The sequence below is a fragment of the Lissotriton vulgaris genome, chromosome 5 (assembly GCF_964263255.1).
Source record: "Lissotriton vulgaris chromosome 5, aLisVul1.2, whole genome shotgun sequence".
In the NCBI taxonomy this organism is placed as follows: domain Eukaryota; kingdom Metazoa; phylum Chordata; class Amphibia; order Caudata; family Salamandridae; genus Lissotriton; species Lissotriton vulgaris.
Window position 1 is genome coordinate 325,933,656 of NC_141693.1, and position 20,818 is coordinate 325,954,473.

The following is a 20,818-nucleotide window of genomic DNA, read 5'->3' on the forward strand; positions in this document are numbered from 1 at the left end:
GGCCGTTCAGCCTTCCTCGATCAATAGGGAGAATAATATTGAATATGGCCATTTCACGTTCAAGTTTGCGCTATATTCAGGCGCTATACAAGCACATAAAATAAATAAATAAATAAATAGTTATCAATCGCTGAAACGAAACCGTACTTTAAATACACGCAAACGCTACTTAAAGGCAATTGTCCACAATGAGCAACCAGCTCCAGAAGCCACTATGCTTCTGATAATATATTTGTTCTTGATAGAACCTTTCACTAACTTGTAGCACGCAGCTGGGAAGACAGCCCCAGTGGACTGACCATCCATTCATTTCTGAAAGTCACAGGTCTGAACTTCAGTGGGTACACTCAGTCTTACATGCTACCAAATTGACAAAATGAGTGCCCCTGAGATGTATCACTATAAACATCTTGCTATTTCAGCACCAAAATGCTGCTTTAGGAATGAATGAGTCCTTTGCAAATGCTGAATGATATTTTGCAGTGTACCTGGCATTTTCTACTGGTCTCCTGTCCTCTCAGCACCAGTTTTCTCCTGGCTGTTATTGTGGGATTTACGTGGGACACGGTTTACGATGGACTAACAGCAGACTGTTTGTTGATTGATGAAGGTTTTCCACTGACAACCACCTGATACCAACCACAGGGCCCCAAGTCATAATCACACACTTCAATCTACACTCCATTCTATGCTTCCCTTTGCAACTGAATAGCTTCCTCACTCCCCTTCCTCTGCAGCCACTCTACCTCCTACTTCTGGGGACTCTTTACCAGTTTCTAGGTATATCCAGCTGCCCTCAATCAAAACCATCATCAATGGTGAGTACAACCCTCACCTTGAAATTCCTCTCTCCTTCCATCCGTCACCATTTCACACCACAACCAGTAGCAGCAGGTGTGTTGATAGAGTGGCGGGGGAGGGGGGAATGGGGGGCGGGAGTGGGGTGGAACGGAAAGACAGACAGATGACGAGACACTTTAAAAAAAAAAAAGTTACTTGCGGCATCGCCACATCGTTCTCCTCTCCACTGCAGGCACCGGCTCCCAGCGTTCACTGCGGCCAATCCTGAAGCTGCTTTCATGCTGTTGAAAGCAGCATCAGAACTGGGAGCCTGTGCCTGCTCTCTCAAACTCAGCAATGCAGCTCGGGTTGAAGGGAGCTTCAGTGCGCATGACGGTTTGGCCGTCCTGATACAGCCGGCCAGACCGTCATGCGGCCTGAATAGGAGTGCAACCACTCCAACACCAGCCCCTCATCCCCCTGGCCCCGCCCCCAAGCCTCGGCTCCGAGAGCAAAAATAAAACAATAATAATAAACAAGGGATATTTTTGCTTTATTTTACATTTTTTGAGCTACTGACTGGTGAGGTGACGCTCCTCTGCCACATCAGAGGAGCCGCCGCTGACCACAACTACACCAAATAGCCTTCAAGTTCCAACACACATTCACACATCTCTCCTCCAGCATTCGGGGGCCTTTCTTAGCACTATCCTTTCATATGTCTGCTGAAATATATTCTCTTCTGATCTTAACTCTGAACGTGAGACCTCCAGTTTGCTGCAATGCATCACACTTTTTGAGCTATTTTCTACTTGGATGACTGTGATATCTATTGTTGATTAATGTCCCTGCTAATGAACTATACACGCAAGTTGTAAGTTCCAATTCTGGCTCTCGCTCTCCTGCTCAATTATTCATTCTTCACAGTTGCTAAACTGAGTGCTGTGGAGTTGGGTAACAGCCGAATTGTGTAGCCTTGCAGCGATTTAAGGCTGCTGTAGGGTTCATCCATGATGTTTTGGGGTCCAGTGGGCTGAGATGAGGGCATGGTGGCTCAGTGAACTAATGCATCCACTGCAGGGGCCTGTGTTCGACCACATGGTCACAGGTTCATATCACGGCAAGTCCACTCAGCCTTTCATCTATTTGAGGTCGATAAAATGAGTTGGGTAACAATATACATCTGTTATTTCAGAGCCAAGATTCCCCGTTGCTGGGGTGAACGTGCACTTTACAAAAACACCTGGTGTGTTATGTTTGTGTTATGTATATTGTAATTTAAAGAGATTGTTCTTTTAAAATGATCAGATATCAGGATTAACTACCTGTAACTGTCAGCAGACGCCAGAGAGACTGGGTGCTGATTGGTCCATTGCCTACGGGCACCACATTTTTTTTATGTTGAAACTGAACATTTTTTTAGTGCCGCAGGCAAGTAATTTGGGCGGGATCCTTCTCAATGAGTAAAGTTGCTGATTGACAGGGAGGTCAGGAAGTGTTAAAGCTAAAATCCGCTCAGAGGATTCCAATAATAAAACGCAGGTTCTATTTAAAACATGCTGTAGCTCATGGGCCTAGAACACACAAAAAAATTCTCAATAAATACTTAAATACAAATAATGATATATAATGTGCTGTCTGAGCTAAGCTTGGGATTTGTAAAGTGCATGGCTAAACGGGCCTCCCAGTACTGAAAATCAAGTCCGGCAAATAGAGGTTCAATCAAGCCTTTCATAAAAAAGGTACGTTTTGAGTAGTTTCCTAAATGTTGTTTCTCGGTCTTCATCAGGGATAAAGGCAGCGAGTTCCAGAGCCTTGGTGCCAGGTAGGCGAAAGAACACCCTCCACTTCTGATTTTTTTTAATTTTTGGTACGGTGAGGAGTCTCTGATCAGTGGCGTTTAATGATCTTTTAGGGTTATAGGGAGTCAGCAGTCGCTGAATTCAAGGAGAGCGTTTATTATAAATCACTCGGTGGGCCAAGCAGACTGATTTAAATTTGATTCTCTTCTAGTTTATACAGTTTATTGCTAATTCTTGCAAGTACAGTAGTTAGTGCGAGGTTATTCAACGTTAAGTTCTTTTCAGAATGTTTTATATGTGTCTTCCTATTGGAAGATTGGATGTTCAGCGACTATAATATAGCCTTAGAAACCGACGTAGCAGCCTCGCCCGGCCATTAAAGGCCTGCTCCAACGTTAAAGTCCCGAGCTGAAGGCAGGGGCCTTTAACAATGGCGCGGGCCTTTAATGGCCGGTAGAGCCCGCTATGGAGGGCACTAACCCCCAGATGCATCAAGAACCTATTTTGCTATTCCTTAATAGCGAAAAATAACGATTTGCTATTAAGGAATAGCAAAATGCAATGCAAGAAGAAATCTCTAAAAAATGCGATTTCTTAAAATTCCTTAATTGCAACTCGCAAATTGCGAGTCGCAATTAAGGAATACCTCCCCATTCATTCAGGAATGAATGGCAAGACATTCTCAATTTGCGAATCGCAATTAGCGAGTCGCAAATTGCGAATGCGATTTCAAGGGTGCAGCGGTGTCCAAAGGACACCCTGTTGCACCCCTGAAATTGATCTGTGCACATATGTTGCGCACACACATGCCCTTAGGACATGTGTGTGCGCAAAATGAAACTTTAAAAAATGCACTTTAGTGTATTTTTCAAAGTTTTTGCAAATTACCATGAAGTTCAACTTCATGGTAATTTGCGAGCCCTATTAGCAAAATCGTTATTTTTTAAACTTTAATGCATTGCATTTAAGGAATCTCAATTTGAGATTCCTTAAATGCAAGTTATCGCAATTTTGCGATTTCTTAATTTGCGATTTTTGCATTTGGGATGATGCATCCCAAATGCAAAAATACCGGTCGCAAAGGGGCAGATTCTGAGAATCTGCCCCTTTGCGAGCGGATTTTACCTTGATGCATCTATGCCGTAGGCTATTAGAACATTGCGCCCTAAAGGGCAGAATTTTCTAATTCGGAAACAAAGGCCTCACGGAGCCCCAGGAGATTGAAATCCCCTTGGGCTCCGTGAGGCCTTTGTTGCTGTGAACAAACCATGGAATGTTGATGCTCCAGGCTTCTACACGCCATTAGAAGTCCAGGGCACTCCATTGTTTTCAAGGGAGCTCCTAACATTCCAATGTTCTAATGCAGTTTAAACCATTTCACCAGTGTATTGAGTACATGTAACTCTATGGCGTAACACAAAATTATTGGACCCCTCTTTAGTAGTGATAAAGAGGCCCTGAGACTCGCATATCTCACAGACATTCAGAGGTCTTAGGCCGAATGGGGCCCCCTCAAGGGTGCCCCCACGTGGCTCAGGTACTGCAGGGGCCTATTTTATGCCCCGGATGTGAGCTTGGAGAGACAGCCTTTCGAGAGGGATCCTCCTGCACATCTGAGCCCTCCTACTTCTGTCTTGTAAACATGACCCAGCATGTTTCACCTGTGGAGCACCCAAAGCTTTGACATGTGGGATTCTGCGTATTGAATGAGAAACCAGGACAGCTATAATTGCATCATCAATCTCTAAAACTGATGATTGGTAGTGTTTGTGGCTGAGCGAGCATAGAGTTAGCTTACAGGAGAAACAAGCATTGGCAAAGTCAGTAGTCCTGACTTTAATATGTTTAGATATACAAACTGCATCCGTGCATGCCTGTGTGGTCATGCATTACAACACTGAAGCCGGACCTACTGGTTCTGCCAATGCCTTTGCTTTATGCAGCTGGATCTTGTGGTCTTGTGCATGAGTGTAAATGTGTGTGGGTTGGTGTTCTTGTGTGTGCGAGTAAACAGGTGTACATGTGGGTGTCTCGCACATGTTTCCTCACTAAAGCATTTAAATTGGCCTGCTGCAATTTTTTTTTAAAGAATGAAAAAGACTGCAGAAACAAGAATTTGCTGACTAAGGTGTGCTCAAAATAGAGGCCTAGTGGTGGTGGGCACAGTGATCTAAGCAAGTTTAGTCTCACGGTGAAAGCGTGACGTTTACATTTGAGATATCGGAGTGTGTGTAGTCACAGCGATTGTTCCCATGTCTCCTCGTGATACATTTGGGAAAAACAGAGGTTTAACACATTTTCATTGCAAGATTGCATGTGCTTGAGCTCTTCAGGCGCATTAGAGCATGCGTTTACCAGACGTGGCAATCATCTGTCACAAACAGAGCATCAGGCACAGGTCTTACATACGTCCCATTAAAAAGCACAGCCTGTGGTGAAGATGGGCGTGGCCGGGATGGCACAGGTGAAGCTGAAATCAGACACGTTCTGATGACGACATATGATGTCAGAATGGTACTCTCATTACTAGGGAGACTAAGTTTTAGCCCTACAATGACTCAGACTGTCTTGAATAACAATTCATGAAATAGACGATGTACTACCAGGAAACAGAAAGCAGCACAGATTGTGCTGAAACTATGCTGCCATCTTGTGCTGAAGGACTGTACCTTATTTGTTGTTGGTGCTTTGTTAATCGGCAACAAAAATTGAAAAAAACACGAGCTCACTTCAATGATCCGTAACCTACTTTATATGCCCTCCTCACATCTGTGTGTGAGAAAAACTATTTTTTTAAAGAACCCTCATCCACTAACATTAGTTCGAGGCAAGCGTCATCATAGGGTTCCCACCCGAGAAGACTAATGCATCTGGATGTGCAGCTCCTGATTACAGTGGTGCGTCCCAATTGAATTGGAAAGGTGCTTTTAAAATTGCCTCTAGGTTACCCACCAATGAAGGTCATTTTAATGATGGTAACCTATGATGGTAGGGGAAGGTAGAACAAGCAATTGCAATGCAATAGGTCTCGCATTTACCAGACTTTTTGACATTGTAAATGACAATGCCTTTTATTTATGTGTTGTTTTTAAAACAGATAAATAAAAGATATTGTCATGGGAAACAACACTTACAACGCAACTTTTACAACGCACTACTTTTACAACGAAACTTTTACACCGCAACATCCATTACAACGCATGCCATTACAACGCAACCATTACAACGCATGTCACTACAACGCATACCACTACAACGCATGTCATTACAACGCAGTCATTACAACGCATACCATTACAACGCATACCTACACTATCCAACACTTACCCTACTGTTGCACCCCCTGGAGTTAGAATAGTAATTTTTACCCCTACACTATCCAATACTTACCCTACTGTTGCACCCCCTGGAGTTAGAATAGTAATTTTTACCCCTACACTATCCAACACTGTCCCTACTGTTGCACCCCCTGGAGTTAGAATGGTAATTTTTACCCCTACACTATCCACATGCAATGTAATGGTATGCGTTTGTAATGGTATGCGTTGTAAATGTAGTATGCGTTGTAGTGGAATGCGTTGTAAAGGTAGTTTTAAAGAATTTGTTGTAAAGGTATGCGTTGTAGTGGAATGCGTTGTAAAGGTAGTTTTAAAGAATTTGTTGTAAAGGTATGCGTTGTAATGGAATGCGTTGTAATGGATGTTGCAGTGTAAAAAATGCGTTGTAAAGGTATGCGTTGTAAAAGTATGTGTTGTAACGACATACATCCCATTGTCATATACAATGTTATAGCTTAAACTCTCGCAAATGCGAGACCTATTGCATTGCAAATGCCCGCGCCGGTGTTATACATTTTTGTTTAAAGCGTTAAGAGATAGGCAGGCAGGATAACTTTATTTGAGAAAATAGTACTTAGAGGCAGTAATTAACCCCTCCCACGCTCATGACGTTTTCTGCTCGTCATGAGCCACAGTTCTCGTGTGCTCATGACGAACTGAGATCGTCATGACCGTTAGAACGCTCAGGCGCAGGGCTAATTCCCCTGCTGTGCTGTGCGTTCTAAGGAACGGGCGTGGTCATGACGAGCTCAGCTCGTCATGAGCACACGAGAAACGTGGCTCATGACGAGCTGAGCTCGTCATGAGCACCGGGGCGCCGTGCCCCCACCCCCCAGCACAGTGGGGGAATCAGCCCCGCAGCCAAGGGGTTAAAGCCTACTGAGTAACAACACATGGAGCAGGAGGTGTGGCCATGGGAGGTTGCAAAATGAGACATGTCGGTAGTAAGGAGGGACTACTAAGCCTATTGACCAATGAACAGTTTACAGTGGACAATGACACAAGCCAATGAAAAAGATGGGTGGAGAGGGGACGAAGCTTCAAGCCCCTACCTGAATACAGCATGCCTCGCAGAGCAGCAAATGTTCTGCTCAGTTTCATCCTAAAAACAGTAGTGGATATGCCCCGCAATAGTGATCACTCAAATCCCAGGTTTACATGTTTCAGCAATGTTAGTTTGATTTCCAGAAGGTCAAGATTGGCTTTCTTCAGGAGCAGTGAAGCATGCATGCTAAGACATACATTATTTTTATGACAGATCGTAACTTATGATTGTTGTCTCACTTTTCTCGAGTTTTTATTCTGCGGTACTCCATCACAACATGGAAGCTCCAAGAGGGTGACACTTGTAGGCACACATTTGTCAAAGGTGATCGCCCACTAGGTACCTACTTCAGGCCCTCGTCTGTATTACTGGGTGAGGGTTCTTTTTTAAAAACCTGAGTTTTTTCCACACACTGATGTGAGAAGACATCTAAAATAGGTTATGGATCATGGTATTCAGCTCGCTTTCCATTGATTGTTGCATTTAATAAGGGGAAGTGAGTGAGCGCTTTTCTCACCCTCTATTCTTGTTACTGCTTTGTTAAGCTGACCTGGATTATTGTTGTTGAGAGCTCCATATTATAGGGAAGAATGCACTTAGACCTAATTCGCCTATTGGAGAGAAGAGTTGTTTAGGGCTACTCCACTCATTGTAGAGAAGAATATAGACTTAGAACAAATCCGTGATTCTTGTTATGTTACATTAGTGCAAAGGAAATGTGTCCACAGAAACTGGCTTTTGTTTATCTGTGATTATTCCCCTCAAAACCTTTGTGTCACAAACAACAGAAGTGAAGCTACAACCTGGTTAGAGCATTTGGTGAAAACTGATATGTGCCTAAGTTTTCTGTTCTTTTAAAGGTCAGTGTAAGATCTCTTTGGCTGGTTACCTAGCTGCTGGAAAGAATAGGAACCCTACTGAATGACCAAACACACTTCGCCCAGAGACAAAAGGCTGGAGCGCTGACCTCGAAGGTGGGAAACCAGGTTCGAGTCTGGACAGGGACGCTCAACACCCTGTGATTCTGGGCAAATCATGTTATCTCCCCATGCCTAACAAAATGAATGTGTCTGTCTGTAGTGCAACTGGTGCTCATGTAAAGCGCTCTGATACCTTCGTTCGGGTCGAGTTTGTGCTACATAAAACTAAAAAAAAATTTTTTTTAAAGAATTGTTCAATCTGTTCACCGTCACAACTCCTAATAAAATTTCCTTTCCGTGACTTTTATGTGTCTGCCCTTATGAACCCATACTTGACACAAATTGCGGAATCTGATAAAAAGGGAATGGAAAGAGAAGCAAGAATAAATGTGTTTTAAATGAGTACAATGGGGAAAGAAGTACAATAGAGCATGACAAATAGCAATTAGTACAGTCAACATTTATAGGATTGCTGTTTCATGCTCACCTTACCCTGTCATCTCAGAGAGTGACTGGAAATGGAAAATTGAGCAAAACGTGAGTGAATATGTGCTTTGCTGATGTAAAGACTGGTAGCTATGGAGGGAATTTCATAAAGATGCAGGGGTGATAATATTAACTTTTACATTTAAAGAGAGAGAAGGTAAATGAAAGCTATAACTGGACAAGTGAGGATCACCGGCTTTAGGTTGGAAGGATCAGAAGAGTTTGCAGCACATACTATATCCACAAGCATTGAAAATGCAATAGGTCTCGCCTTTGATTATGTTAAAGCCATTTGCTTTGCTAATAGTATTGTATAGCAAAGCAAATGGCTTTAACTCAATGAAAGGCAAGACCTATTGCATTTTTAATGCTTGTTATGTCAGTGCCTCTTAAGCACTGTCACCCATTCTGGAAGTACAGGTATGTCACAGGAGCTTCCTGCAGTTCAAAAAGCACGGTCAGAAATCCAATGAACGCCAAGTGTTGTTACGTGAACTGAATAAAGATGCTGTCAGTCGTTGTACAGGAACAGGGGATAGGGTCAGTCATTCTATTAAAGCTAAAGGAAGACGAGGGCAGTAAGTCCACAGATGAAAATAAAGCATCAGAGACTCTATAGGCTCATACAAGGTGGCAAGTAGCAACATTTCAGTAGGTGCAGTCGTGGTTCCCAAGACGAGACGCAAGTATGATGTCAATGGATTCAAAGGTCCGATTGTCAAATGTTGTAGAGGCACTGTCACATGAGGTCTCTGGGTCTCGCAGCCAAACCCCTGCATAAGCCCCCTTACCTGAGCCTCTACTTCTCCGCCTGGCCCATGGCAGCTTCCCCTGGGTGGGCGCTCCCACAGAAGAGCACCAGGAAGAGCAGTGCACAGCCCTGGGATGGGCACATGTCCCGGCTCATGGCAGCAGAGAGGGGCCTAAGCCCTCTGGGCAGTGCGAGAGCAGCACATCCTCTTACTGTGTCTGCGCCCACGCTGAGGCCCGAATGTAAAGCATAATCTAGTAGACAATAACACTATAACCATAAACAGTACAAACGTTCCAAAGAAAAACACTAGTCCCCACATGCAGTAAACTACTTGGAACATGCAGCCTTTCGTATGCAGTTGAAGATACATTAAGCAGACCACACACAAGGCTGTCTATAAAACGCAAGGCCCAGCAGTCACTGACGGCCACAATGTGGAAATGAGGCAACTCTCTGACCGGTGACCCCTCCCAGCTCTGACTCTTTTCTACAAAATGGCAGTGGATGTATGGGCCCTAGTCCTTCCTAGAAGGGGGTGGATACAGGACGCCCCGGTGGCCAATCCCGGCAGCCAGCGACTCAGGCGCCGCCCTACCACGGAGGATGCAGCCGGTGCTGCACAGGCTGCGTATCAGGCCAGACCTTTTCATGAGAGTTTAGGGGAGCTGTGAGCACCCCGCAAGGAGAACTGTGCCTGACTAGGGTTGCACTGCTGTAAAGGGATGGTAGACTCTAGACCCCTTCTTTAAAAAACACTTCACAGCCACTCACGTCAAAGGAATACACAGGCACAATGACTCCCCGCCACTGTCATAGCCGGAGACTGGATCCCTTCCACACAGACCATTGCGGAGGGCTAAGAGGGGTGACACTGGCCCGCTGGGAGGAAGGTCGGGCCGGGTAGCGATTGCGCAATGCAGACCGCGCCGATTGTCTATGGGTGAGCGGGGTGCTGAACTGACCTTGTTCCGCTCGCACCCCCTCCCCAAATTAACAGGAGAATCTGCCTCCCTCCCCCGACCCCTCCAGCACCCTTCCCAATCCCATTAACTGTCTGAAGGGGGCACCAGCCGGAGTCACAGACCTCTCACAGAGGAGGCACTACGATGTTAGCGGGGGAGACAGGGTGTCTTCGCCTCTGTAGCGTGGGGGCACTTTACCTTTCAGCGCTGAGCTGTGCAACTCCAGGTTCCATCGCCGCTCCTAGGCCTACTCCTACGTCCTCTGAAGTGAAACCAAAGCTCCCAGAAGGACCAGGTGTAATCCGTTATTAGAGGGTGGTGTGTGCGTTGAAAGCATTGGTCTTACTTTGATAACTGACGTGAATGCATGGGTTCTCATTCTCAATAGGTGTCTTGTCCTGTAAAGGGTAGAGGATATGAAAACAAGTGTGGTACCGCAAAGGCAGCCACGTGTTTATTTTCGCTTCGCGCTTTCACTTTAAGTGAAAGCACGATGCGAAAATAAACACACAGCTGACCTTGCTAAAGCTGAAAGCCGAATGCGAAGAAAAAAGTGCGTAGGGAGCAATGAAGGGGAGAGTGTCACGCCGCTGGTAAAAGATCAAATCCCGGTGGGCGTGGCCAAAAGGAGACAAGGCGGCAACAAGGAGGGACTAAGAAGCTTCCTTTACAACCAAAAGCCAGCGTTTGGCATGGAAGCTGACGCTAGCCAATTAAAAAGATGGGCGGGGCTTCAACTCCACCGCCGAGAGCTTCAGAATCTGTATTGATTCCAAGAAGCTCTCGGATGCCGAGAGCAGCGCATGCGCGCTGCTATCTCCAGCCGAGACCTAAAAAGTGCTCACTGTAGGAGACGGACAAATTATTGAGAAAAAAACACTACACAAACTTCCAGAGGTTTTGGATGGAAACATTATAAAGTTGAAGGATGCTGCGTGCAGAGTAAGAGTGAAAGAATGAGTACCACCAGTGGTGCATGAACTAGAAAGAAAAAAATTGCTTTCAGGATGGAGTTTTGATCTGAGAAGGAAATACTACAATTAGCTGAGATTATTAAACCGAATGAGTATCTTTATTGCTGGTTGTGCTTGACTGGGCAAATCATTAGGTTAAACTAGTGAGTGAACCTAACAGGACCTAATAATTGTTTTCTGTTGGACCAATTGCCCTTTTACCAAATATAATGGAAATGCATGCTTTCATTAGGAATGCTTGTTGATTTAGCACAATCAATCTATATTCAGCATGCGTACAGGATCTATTAGACCCCAAATTTACATCTTTGATGGTGTTCATCGCTCCTGTGATTCCTTCCAGTTCAGGCTCAGACTGATCTTATATGGTCCAGTCTCTGTGATTGTAGTCTTTTAAAAGACGTTTGCATGAATTGTTAAATAGGATAGGAGTACAGTATATTTGAGAATGTATTATATTGATGCACTTATGCAAGGGAGTACAGGTCATAGCCTGGTAAGATTGTTTGGAAACTTCTGCACAAATGGTCTCACTGCAGAATGTTGAAAATATAAATCTGCCTTGCCAAGCGTGCCTTATTTTTTTTGGGGGGGGGGGGCGCAAGCACATTAAACAGGAGTACATTTGAAAGTGAATTGACTGTGGTCAATCAAGGAAGCTTCAACTGCCCAAAGGAAGAATGATATATTGAATTAACCAGGTCTTTCTTTCTTCTATTCAAATTGTGGACGCATTTTTCAAGAGAAAACATGTACCCAGAAATTACCAATACAAAAAATTAAAGTGTTAAAAGGTGTGGAATAGACAAGTAACCTTTGCAAGCATAACAAACAAAGGCATAGTCAATAGGTTTTGCCTTATTGACCTATCGATTTTGACAATGCTTTTCGCCAATTCCATGCAGCATCAGCAAAAATAGAAAAGGCACCACTGTTGACCATACTATTCTACATGCATGTGCATTCATGATAACGTATGCATGTGCAAGAGTCATCACGCATGTGAGCGACTATGCAATGATGCAGGCACCATTTTCTTTTTTCCCCATTTATAGATCCAAACTGGTGGACACCATGTGGTATCGGTAAATAAAGAGGAAAACAAATACATTATATTCATTCAAACGTGCTTTTTGCAGTGTAAAGAGGCCGGGCAGGAAAGTGCAACTACCAGGCCCTTGAAACAAATAAATACATTTATTTAAAGGACCACGAGGATGGGGAAGCAAGTGAGGGTGCATGAGTGAAAGGATGTAGCAAAGGGGTGTGAGCGAGGCGAAGGAGCAACAGAGGTGCACAAAAACACACTTTGGAATGAGGAGCGGCCCTGCAGCAACAGGCTGCAGGGCCTGCCCCCCAAAAATGGAATTCAATAGAAACATTCAAGAGACCCTACCAGGAACAACAGAGAAACGGATGGTAGGCAAGTGAGGGGAAAGCAAGGAGGGGGTGTATTGGGCAGTAGGCAAAACATGAGAGGGAGAGCAAGAAAACACATTCCCTCTCTTGGAGTCCCCTAAATATGAGCAGTGGAAGGATACAAGCCAGACAATCAAAAGGATGGTCTATGCTCCAGGGGAGGGACAAACACAAGAAATGAAAAGCAAGCCATTGAATAAGAAGTGGGCAAATGAGAATGGCAACAAATCTATCAATTGCAAACAATGGGTGGTCTCTAAGCCAGCTCTACGTTTCTAGAATGGTCCACAAGAGGTGTTCAGCCACAGATAACTAAAAGCGGTCAGGTATGCAAGACCTGAAAATGCAATTTGTAAAGTGCCACTGATGCAGGGTCGTTATTCCTAGGGTGTGACTGTTGCAATGACTGAAAGAAGCGGAAGGGGTGAAGTGCAGTGTTGGGAGATTAAGTGAAAGGTGGTGCACATGTCCTTGCACTTACATCTCGTTTGTTAAGGCTGGCTGAAGAGATGCATTCTTTCATGGAGCCAGACGTTTTGGCACAAGTTTATGAAATTGAACATTTCAGGAAGTTTGTGTAGTGGTGAGTTTCTTTTACGAAGTGAGCACAAACATTTGACATCAGTTTTGACTACAGGTGGAATGTTTATATTAACAGCAAGAACTTTAAATGTGAATGTGTTCTAATTGATATTACAACATTGGAATGTTAGTAGTACCAATGAAAACAATGGAGTGCTCCGGGCATCTAATGGTAGGTAGAAGCCGGAGCTCCAACATTCTAATGTTTGTTCACAGCTCTTGCTATGAACAAAAGTCCTCATTTCAATCCCCTTGGACCCAGTGAGGCCTTTGTTTTACAAATTAAAAGATTCTGCCCTCTAGAGGCATAATGTTCTAATAGCCTTAGAGCCCGCCGTAGTGGGCTCTACCGGCTACTAAAGGCCTGCTACCTTGTAAAAGGCCCTCGCCTTCAGCTCGGGCCTTTAATGGCCAGTAGAACCTGCTGCGGCGGGATCTAAGGCTATATTACTGTCATTCACTAAAAATGTAGTGACAGAATGATGATTTCAATGGAAGAGAATGTGCAGGGTCAATGGGGTAGGTGCACAGTGGCATCCGTGTGGAATAGGATGAAAAAGGAAGAGCTGAAAGGAAGAGTGTACCAAAGGGTATGAGGAAGATAAACGGTTGAAGAGAGTTTGCATATTTGTAGTGGTTGGTTAAAGAAGATGAGTCTTAAAGAGGAGAAATTATTGGTCTGGGAATTAAAAGAAGGCTTGGTTGATGATGGGCTGTTCGCAGTGAGGAAGAATAATAGGGTGCCGCCTTCATGATGTTAGAAAAAACGAATATAGCTTTTTAGTCCTCTGCTGAGGGATATACCTGTTGTTAAAGGCCCTGAACCCGAGTTGCTGGCCCGAGGCACAGGGGACAGCCTATAATGAGGTAGAGGGCCTGTAACAACTGACATGGCCTAAGACAGATGGGCTATAAATATATTAGAACATTCCACTCACTAAGACTAGCATGTTCTAAATTAAAAAGGGAGAAACATAAAGACAAACATTGGACTGTTGGAGCTCTGAGCTTATACCAGCCATTATATGCCCGATTATATTGTCTTCAATGGAGCTCTTAACATTCCAATATTCTAAGGTGTCATAAATGATTTGTAGGTATTTGTTCTATTAAGCGATGAGTTAAGGCATATTTTAATGGCCTATTATTGTGTTGGTAGAGAGCACAATGTGATGTTGTGCATTGTGTGAAATTGTTGATCAAACACACCAGACTTTAAGTCCAATATTGTGTGCCATTTTTAGCCAAGTATTCCTCCCTGGGAAAAAGTAGTAAAAGATACTGCTAGACCCACTCAGGCTGTTGAAGCAACTGGTATATTACACACTGGCAAAATCCACTGTGTAGTTATGTGGTGTTTGCATTGGACTCTGTGGACTGATTTTCTCAAAACTTGGTAATGTACAAACTCAGTCAACTATGTTTTAGCATGCCAGTTTTAGTGTTGTGAACTTCCACCCGAGGAAAAACAAATAGGGGTTGGGTGAAAAAAGTTAGCACTTCCCATTTTAGTTCTCATAGGAAATTTTGACAAAAATCAGAGCAAAAAACACTGAACTGATTTACACCAAAGTTGGCATGAACGCAAAACTTTACTGAGAAAGCAAACATATTTTTAATTAGTTTGAATCCTTTCAGCAGTTTTGGAGATATAAGTTTTTGAAGAGGGCACTGGGTGGGGGTGAAATGATTAAACATTCTGTATATCTTGTGAGTTGAAAAGCCATTTGTTAATCTGCTCCTAACTTTGGCACAATGACTAGTATGCCTGACCTGAACTTTGGCAGACTCAATATGTTTAAATTACAATTGGCATTATCGAATGTATACATATCCATACAGGGGTTGTTAATACGTTTGTCAAAGTGTGATGAAGCTGCACAAAACATAGCAGGAACTAGATAGGATTACTTACATATTGGTATGTCAAGTTTGTGCTAATCCATCAAGGAGGACATGGTTACGAGGGTCATTAAAATGTGAATTTGATTATAACTTTGGAGTTGTTTATGAATCCGTGTCCAGCGTAGCAAGTAGCAAGCAAGTGATACTCAGTGCAGGTATATTAGATGAAGCCACACAAAATATGACAATCAGTGGGTTCAGCTTACTTTTGGATATGTTAAGATTTGTGCATATCCATCTGGGGGGGGGGAGCAATAGTATATGAGAGAGCAATTAGGGTTTCATTCACTAATACCCTAGTCACTGTTAATCTGCATGAAATTTGGCAGAGAGCAAATTAAGGCCAGGTAAGCTTTGCAACCATACCCTGCTGCACATAGCCAAAGGTGGCAGGTCATTGGGCTTGACTGAAGGCTATGCACAGCCCAGAATGGGTACATGGCAGGGCATGCACAGTGGGGGCTGAGAAGCCGCTGTGGGTTGGGCACATGGCCTGGCCTGCATCCAAGACCTTCATAGCAAAGCCCAATGCCATGTGCAGAGTAGGTTGGGATGCCACGGAGGTTGAAAATTAAGGAAACCTTAAAAAAACAATGAAATACACTTGCATGTTTCATGCTCAAACACGTAAAAAAATCACCGAAATTTAGCAGTTATGTTTAGGAACACACACAACACATGACGTAACTCATGGTCATCCGCCAAGTTGATTTCCAAAAAGGCCTTTTGCTCATGGTTGTCGACCATGGGCTATGCCATGTAATGTGTGCGCTTATAAACATAACTGGCGAATTTCAGTGGTTTTTGGCATTTGATCCTTAAACAAAGCTCAGTTTTTAACTGTGCTTTTCTCGGTGAATACATATATATAATTAGATTTGTTTTCGATGTTATGAGGTGAAAGTTGTAGATGTCGTAAATTCTAAGTCAGTAAGAATAAGAATTATTTGCAGAGTACGAGTATTGATCACTTCCTTCTACCATCCACGGGCCAATGGTTTCGTTGAACGATTCAACTGAGTGATAAAAGGAACCATTCATGAAGCAATTAAGGTGCATGTAAGTTGGAAAAATGAATGAAAATTAAGAGGTGTTACAGGACGACAAAGAATGAAACATCTGGGTGATCCCCTTTTAGGGTGAAGAGAGGTAAAGTTCCATATTCTAAGTTTACACCTAGCTAGATACAGCAATCCAAATAGGTGGAGTGAAGAACAGCAGAGCTGATGAATAAACTGTCCAAACACCTAAGTTGTACGAAACATAACACAATGAGAGGACTAATACACTTGATCCTGCTCTTAAACTGGCTATTATGAAAAAAAGGAGCATTACGTGGAGAAGTCGATAGATGAAGCAATTCTGGGTGCCTGAAGTTTTTGGAGGGCAGTGAGATGCTGAACGAAAGAGGGCATGTGGAGAACAGTGAATAAGGTATTGTGAAGATAGCCGAGATGGATTGTGCAAATGGGGGTATGTGTGCGAGAGAGTCAGTTAAGGATTTGGCAGGGTGCAGGGAGCATGGGAGATGCAATTGCAAGGATGTTTCCTATAAAAATGCCATGAGAAGAAGTAAGGGTATTAGTGTAGTAAGCACAGAAGTTGAGGATGTGAAGGTTGAAGATGTGGGTCCATCTATTGGGAATCGTGGGAATGTCGTTGTCTACATGCCTACAGTACAGGACAGGTTATTTGGCATGCGGGTAAAGTTTATGGTTCTGCTTGTGTTAGAATTGTTTGCTATTGCTAGTAAATGTACACACTGTGTGACTGGTAGCTCTTGCAACCCAGCTAGCTATCACGAGGTATATGGGTGGACACTCCTTTTCTTGACGTCATGTATGTCCTCCTATTGGAAGGCTGGTTACTTTGGACTCATCTTGACAGTTTAGCTGTGCCTAAGAGTCAAGCTGGGGGACTGGAGCTTCCAAGCACTAAAGCAGTTTTAGCCATTTCACCAGCATGCGTATGAAATACATCATTACATATGAAGACTTGGGTCACAAAGAATTATTTTAACTTTATTTTATTTGGGGGGTTGTAAAGCATTACACAACTATTTGCGGTAGACTCGGTGTATTTAACTTTAACTGGTATTTAGCAATGAAAATCTCCACAATCAGAAGTTTAAGTGACTGAAGGTTGTACTAATGCTTTTGTGAGCAGGCTAACATCTGGAAAGAAACCCTAGTATGTTACACATCCTAGTAAAACAGCACATAGCATTATTAAAAAATAGACTCTCAAGTCAATGAATGCATTATGTTACATTCTTCTGTCCTGTCACTTTTCTTTACCTCAAACAAATGGGATACTTTCTAAAAGGGGGTGGGGGGGATAAACATGCAAAGTCACATGTCAAGTAGACAGCTCTAAAAGGAAACAGATTTCCCAACAGCCTGCACCCGGGGACAGCACTGGTGCAAAAACAGATGTTTTTTACCCAACAATCTACAGTACTTGTCTTTAGGTGGGCCTAGTCTAACTAAAGCAAGGGGTGTGTATTTCTTAAGTGTCGCAACAGAAGGTCTTTTCAAAAAATCAGTTTTCCACCCTTCACAAAAGTGTTTGGGGCCACCACCGTCCATTCTCATGTCTTTTAACAAATAAAGCGCTTTGAAGTAGTCTAGCCTGTGCAACTATGGGCTGCATACTTTAAATTTCAATCAAGTGTACTGTACCTATATTGTAGGTTAGTCCGTGCTTTTAATGCACATTTGCGTTAATTTTCAGCAGCACTGACCCTGAAAAGGTCTCACCCGTGCAGCTCCAGAGACTTGGGCTGCAGGCCAATATAGTACAACAAACATGGTGGTCTCTGCAGCCCCTGCCAGGCATTTTAGTGGAAAAGACTCGCTATTGTCTTCAGTGCTTTTATGTCAATGGTCGGTATTTATTGCCCGCCCTCTCCGCCCCAGCATACTGCCTGCCCACCTCCCACTCTGCTGCACACACATCCTGTTCATAACTCTGTGGAACATACACTATGCAGGATATCACGGCTTATGCTGTGTTCTGATGGGCTTTGTTATGTTACGTTGTGCTATATATATAGTATGCTAGCATATGTAATATTATCCAGTATAGTGAATGGCAAAGACAATGGCATATTGTTTACTTCTGTTGATAATCTGATCTTCTACAGTTATGTTACGATGCGCTATGTTATGCTACGCTTCGAAATGCTATGCCAACTTCTATTATATCACTCACAAGATCAGTGGCACAGGAGAGGACCAGGAAGTGGGCTTCTGGGTTGCTGACAGGTTTGCTAGGTTATTGCTACAAAGGGGTACAAACACAAGAAGCCCCTGGGTGTATCTTCCATGGGCAGGAGCTGCAGTGGAGGAACCCATTCTATAGTACTGTATTCTACCTGCATTTATATAGCACTTACTTCCCCTGATGGGGCTTTGAAGCGCTTCATGACGAATATCATGCTACTGAGGAACTCAAAGTTAGTGGTTAGTCCAGTGATTTTTGTTGAACCCACATCACAAATCCCACCGTTGAATTCCAACTCACCATCTGACCAAACTGGTTGATCTTAGGAAACTTCTATACTTCACCTGTTCTTATCTGCCAAAAAGTTGGTAGTGCCTAGACGCACTTGATTCGCCTGGGCGTGCTATACCCACAACACATACATTGAGAAGAATACCTTTGGATACTCGTGCTTTCCCCGTGCATTTCAATTTAAGCCAATTGGTTACAGAAAGCAGAGCCCCAGGCTGAGGACACGGATGAATAAAACAGAGGACGACAGGACGAACAATAAAAACAGACCCACTTTACCAACACTGCCAAAATCCTGCAAAAGTCAACACCTCCCAGGAAGGGCAAACCACAGAAGAACATTTATGAGAGGAAATATTTTCCACCATCTCCAAGGAGACTTTTTAAATACAAAACCTCTGGATCAATATAAGGTTTACAGTATGGATGCTCAGGACATTATGGGCTGACTCAGTCCTGCTATACTCAATATCTTATGTATTCCGATTTTTGGTACACATTCTGCAAAGCGCTGCATTTGATACCGAAAGTGGGCAGCTTGCATCACTAAGGCACTTTAAAACTATTTTGAGATATACATGTGAGATGTGATCTCAAGGTAAGCAAGCGCCATATAAATTGCAAACTTTTTTCCCTCATCTATCCCTCCACTATTCTTCTCAATCCAAAAAACTGACTAACCAATCAACCATTCAAATTACTTTCATATTTTCACTGTACTAATTCACTGCTAATCCTTTATGGCTTCCGGAGTAGCGTGCAACTCGCCAAAAAAGTGCTTTGACGCCTCGGTAGGGGTATTAAGCACTATATGAATGCAATTGCAATACAATACTAAGTTGGAGTGTTCGAAAGAGGAGACTTGAGCCCCAATCTCGGCTTCCCCCACTCGAGCACCCGCACCCGTCTGTGATCCTGGGCACGTCTCGTTTATCCCCTACCCTCGATTGCCAAACATATGGCAGTTCCTAGAGGCGAATGCCGTCTGGAGTGGGCGCTACACTAGAATATTAATCCCATGTGCTCATTCATTAGCAACAAGCACCGGGAAGACTCATTTACTAATTCACCAGCCATACTTCGAAAAAGACTAAGCCCTTCTGTTCCACAGCTGGACGGAGCACAAAGGCAGCCTTCAGAGCCCAGGTCTGCAGTCTTTGTAGTGCGGAACCAGACTAAAGCAATTTGGGCTCGGGTTTTTCGCTTCTGCCTGCCCGCGCGCCTGCTTCTCGTTATTACCACTTTATTATCATTTCTCCAAATACTTACATGAAAGGCAGCAGTTTCACTCCGCCTGCTGTCCAATGTGCACCGAATAACAACAAGATGCTCCCCAGAGTCTGTAGGGTTCCCATGTCAGCGATGCCTGCACGGATCCCAGGTGAAGTGCTTTGGAGACAGGCAGAAAAGTTGAATTTCTCCGCGGAATGCGGTCAAATATCTTCGCCAAGGTGGGTCGTCCAAAGACGGCTGTTTCCGAAATCCCTGTAAATCACATTTGCAGTTCGTCTTGGTCTCCTGGGGATGTTGCGGTCACACTCGTGAGATGTCAGCTCTGTTGGCTGCGTGCTGCCAAGTTAAAAGAAATGACCCCCTGGCTGGGGTCTGCATGGGAAAGGCGCCGATCGCCCTGTGCGCGGTTTTAGGCGCCCGGGGGTGTCCACTGTACGTACTGCACTCAAGCCGCAAGCCCATGTGCCTCCTGCAACCTTCCGAGCCCAAAGCAGACCCTCATTCAAACAGGCATGCATGCAGGCAAGATACACCTCGCTCGAGTCCGAGAAGGGGCAGGGCCTGCAGCCAGCCCCGCCCCCTCGCAGCTGCAGCAGTAGCACCACCCGGCAGCTTTGATTCACGATTCTCCCGTCTCGTCTACATTCCCAGAGCTGGGGGAGGGGGCAACTAGGAATGTAAAATGTCCACTTTTCTTATGCATGCTTATTATATCTGTATGCACACCTCCAAACTATAGCAAACGTGGACACTTTCTTGAAGTTATCTCAGCTTTGAAAGAAAGGGAGGAGATCTGCTCAGGATCACACAATAGTCTTGCGAGAAGTTGCAGGTATGAGAACATAAATGCAATAATAATGTTGCGTCACAAGAAAAGCAAATTACATTTTAACAGCATGCTCGCATTTTTCACAACGCTTCAGTAAAATCTACCTGCCAGAGCTGCCGATTTTGGAAAGGGAAACCAAGTTCGAGTCTCGGCGTCGGCTCAACATCCTGTGATTCTGTGCAAATCTCTCAATCTCCCCGTGCCTACCAAAAATGAATGTGTCCTTGTGTCATTTAACTGGTGGTGCTCATGTAAGCGCTCCAATACGTTCGG

The 20,818-nt window shown here is 44.0% G+C and overlaps 1 protein-coding gene across 1 annotated transcript in view; it reads right to left on the reverse strand.

Moving 5' to 3' along the window:
- Positions 1-20,236, reverse strand: part of MEGF6 (multiple EGF like domains 6) — a 1,305,820-nt gene extending 1,285,584 nt beyond the window's left edge. Inside the window, exon 1 of the mRNA XM_086921560.1 lies at positions 19,753-20,236. Coding sequence (XP_086777686.1) covers positions 19,753-19,838 — 86 coding nt within the window. The 5' untranslated portion in view covers positions 19,839-20,236. The remainder of the gene's footprint in view (positions 1-19,752) is intronic.
- Between the last annotated feature and the right edge of the window lie 582 nt (positions 20,237-20,818).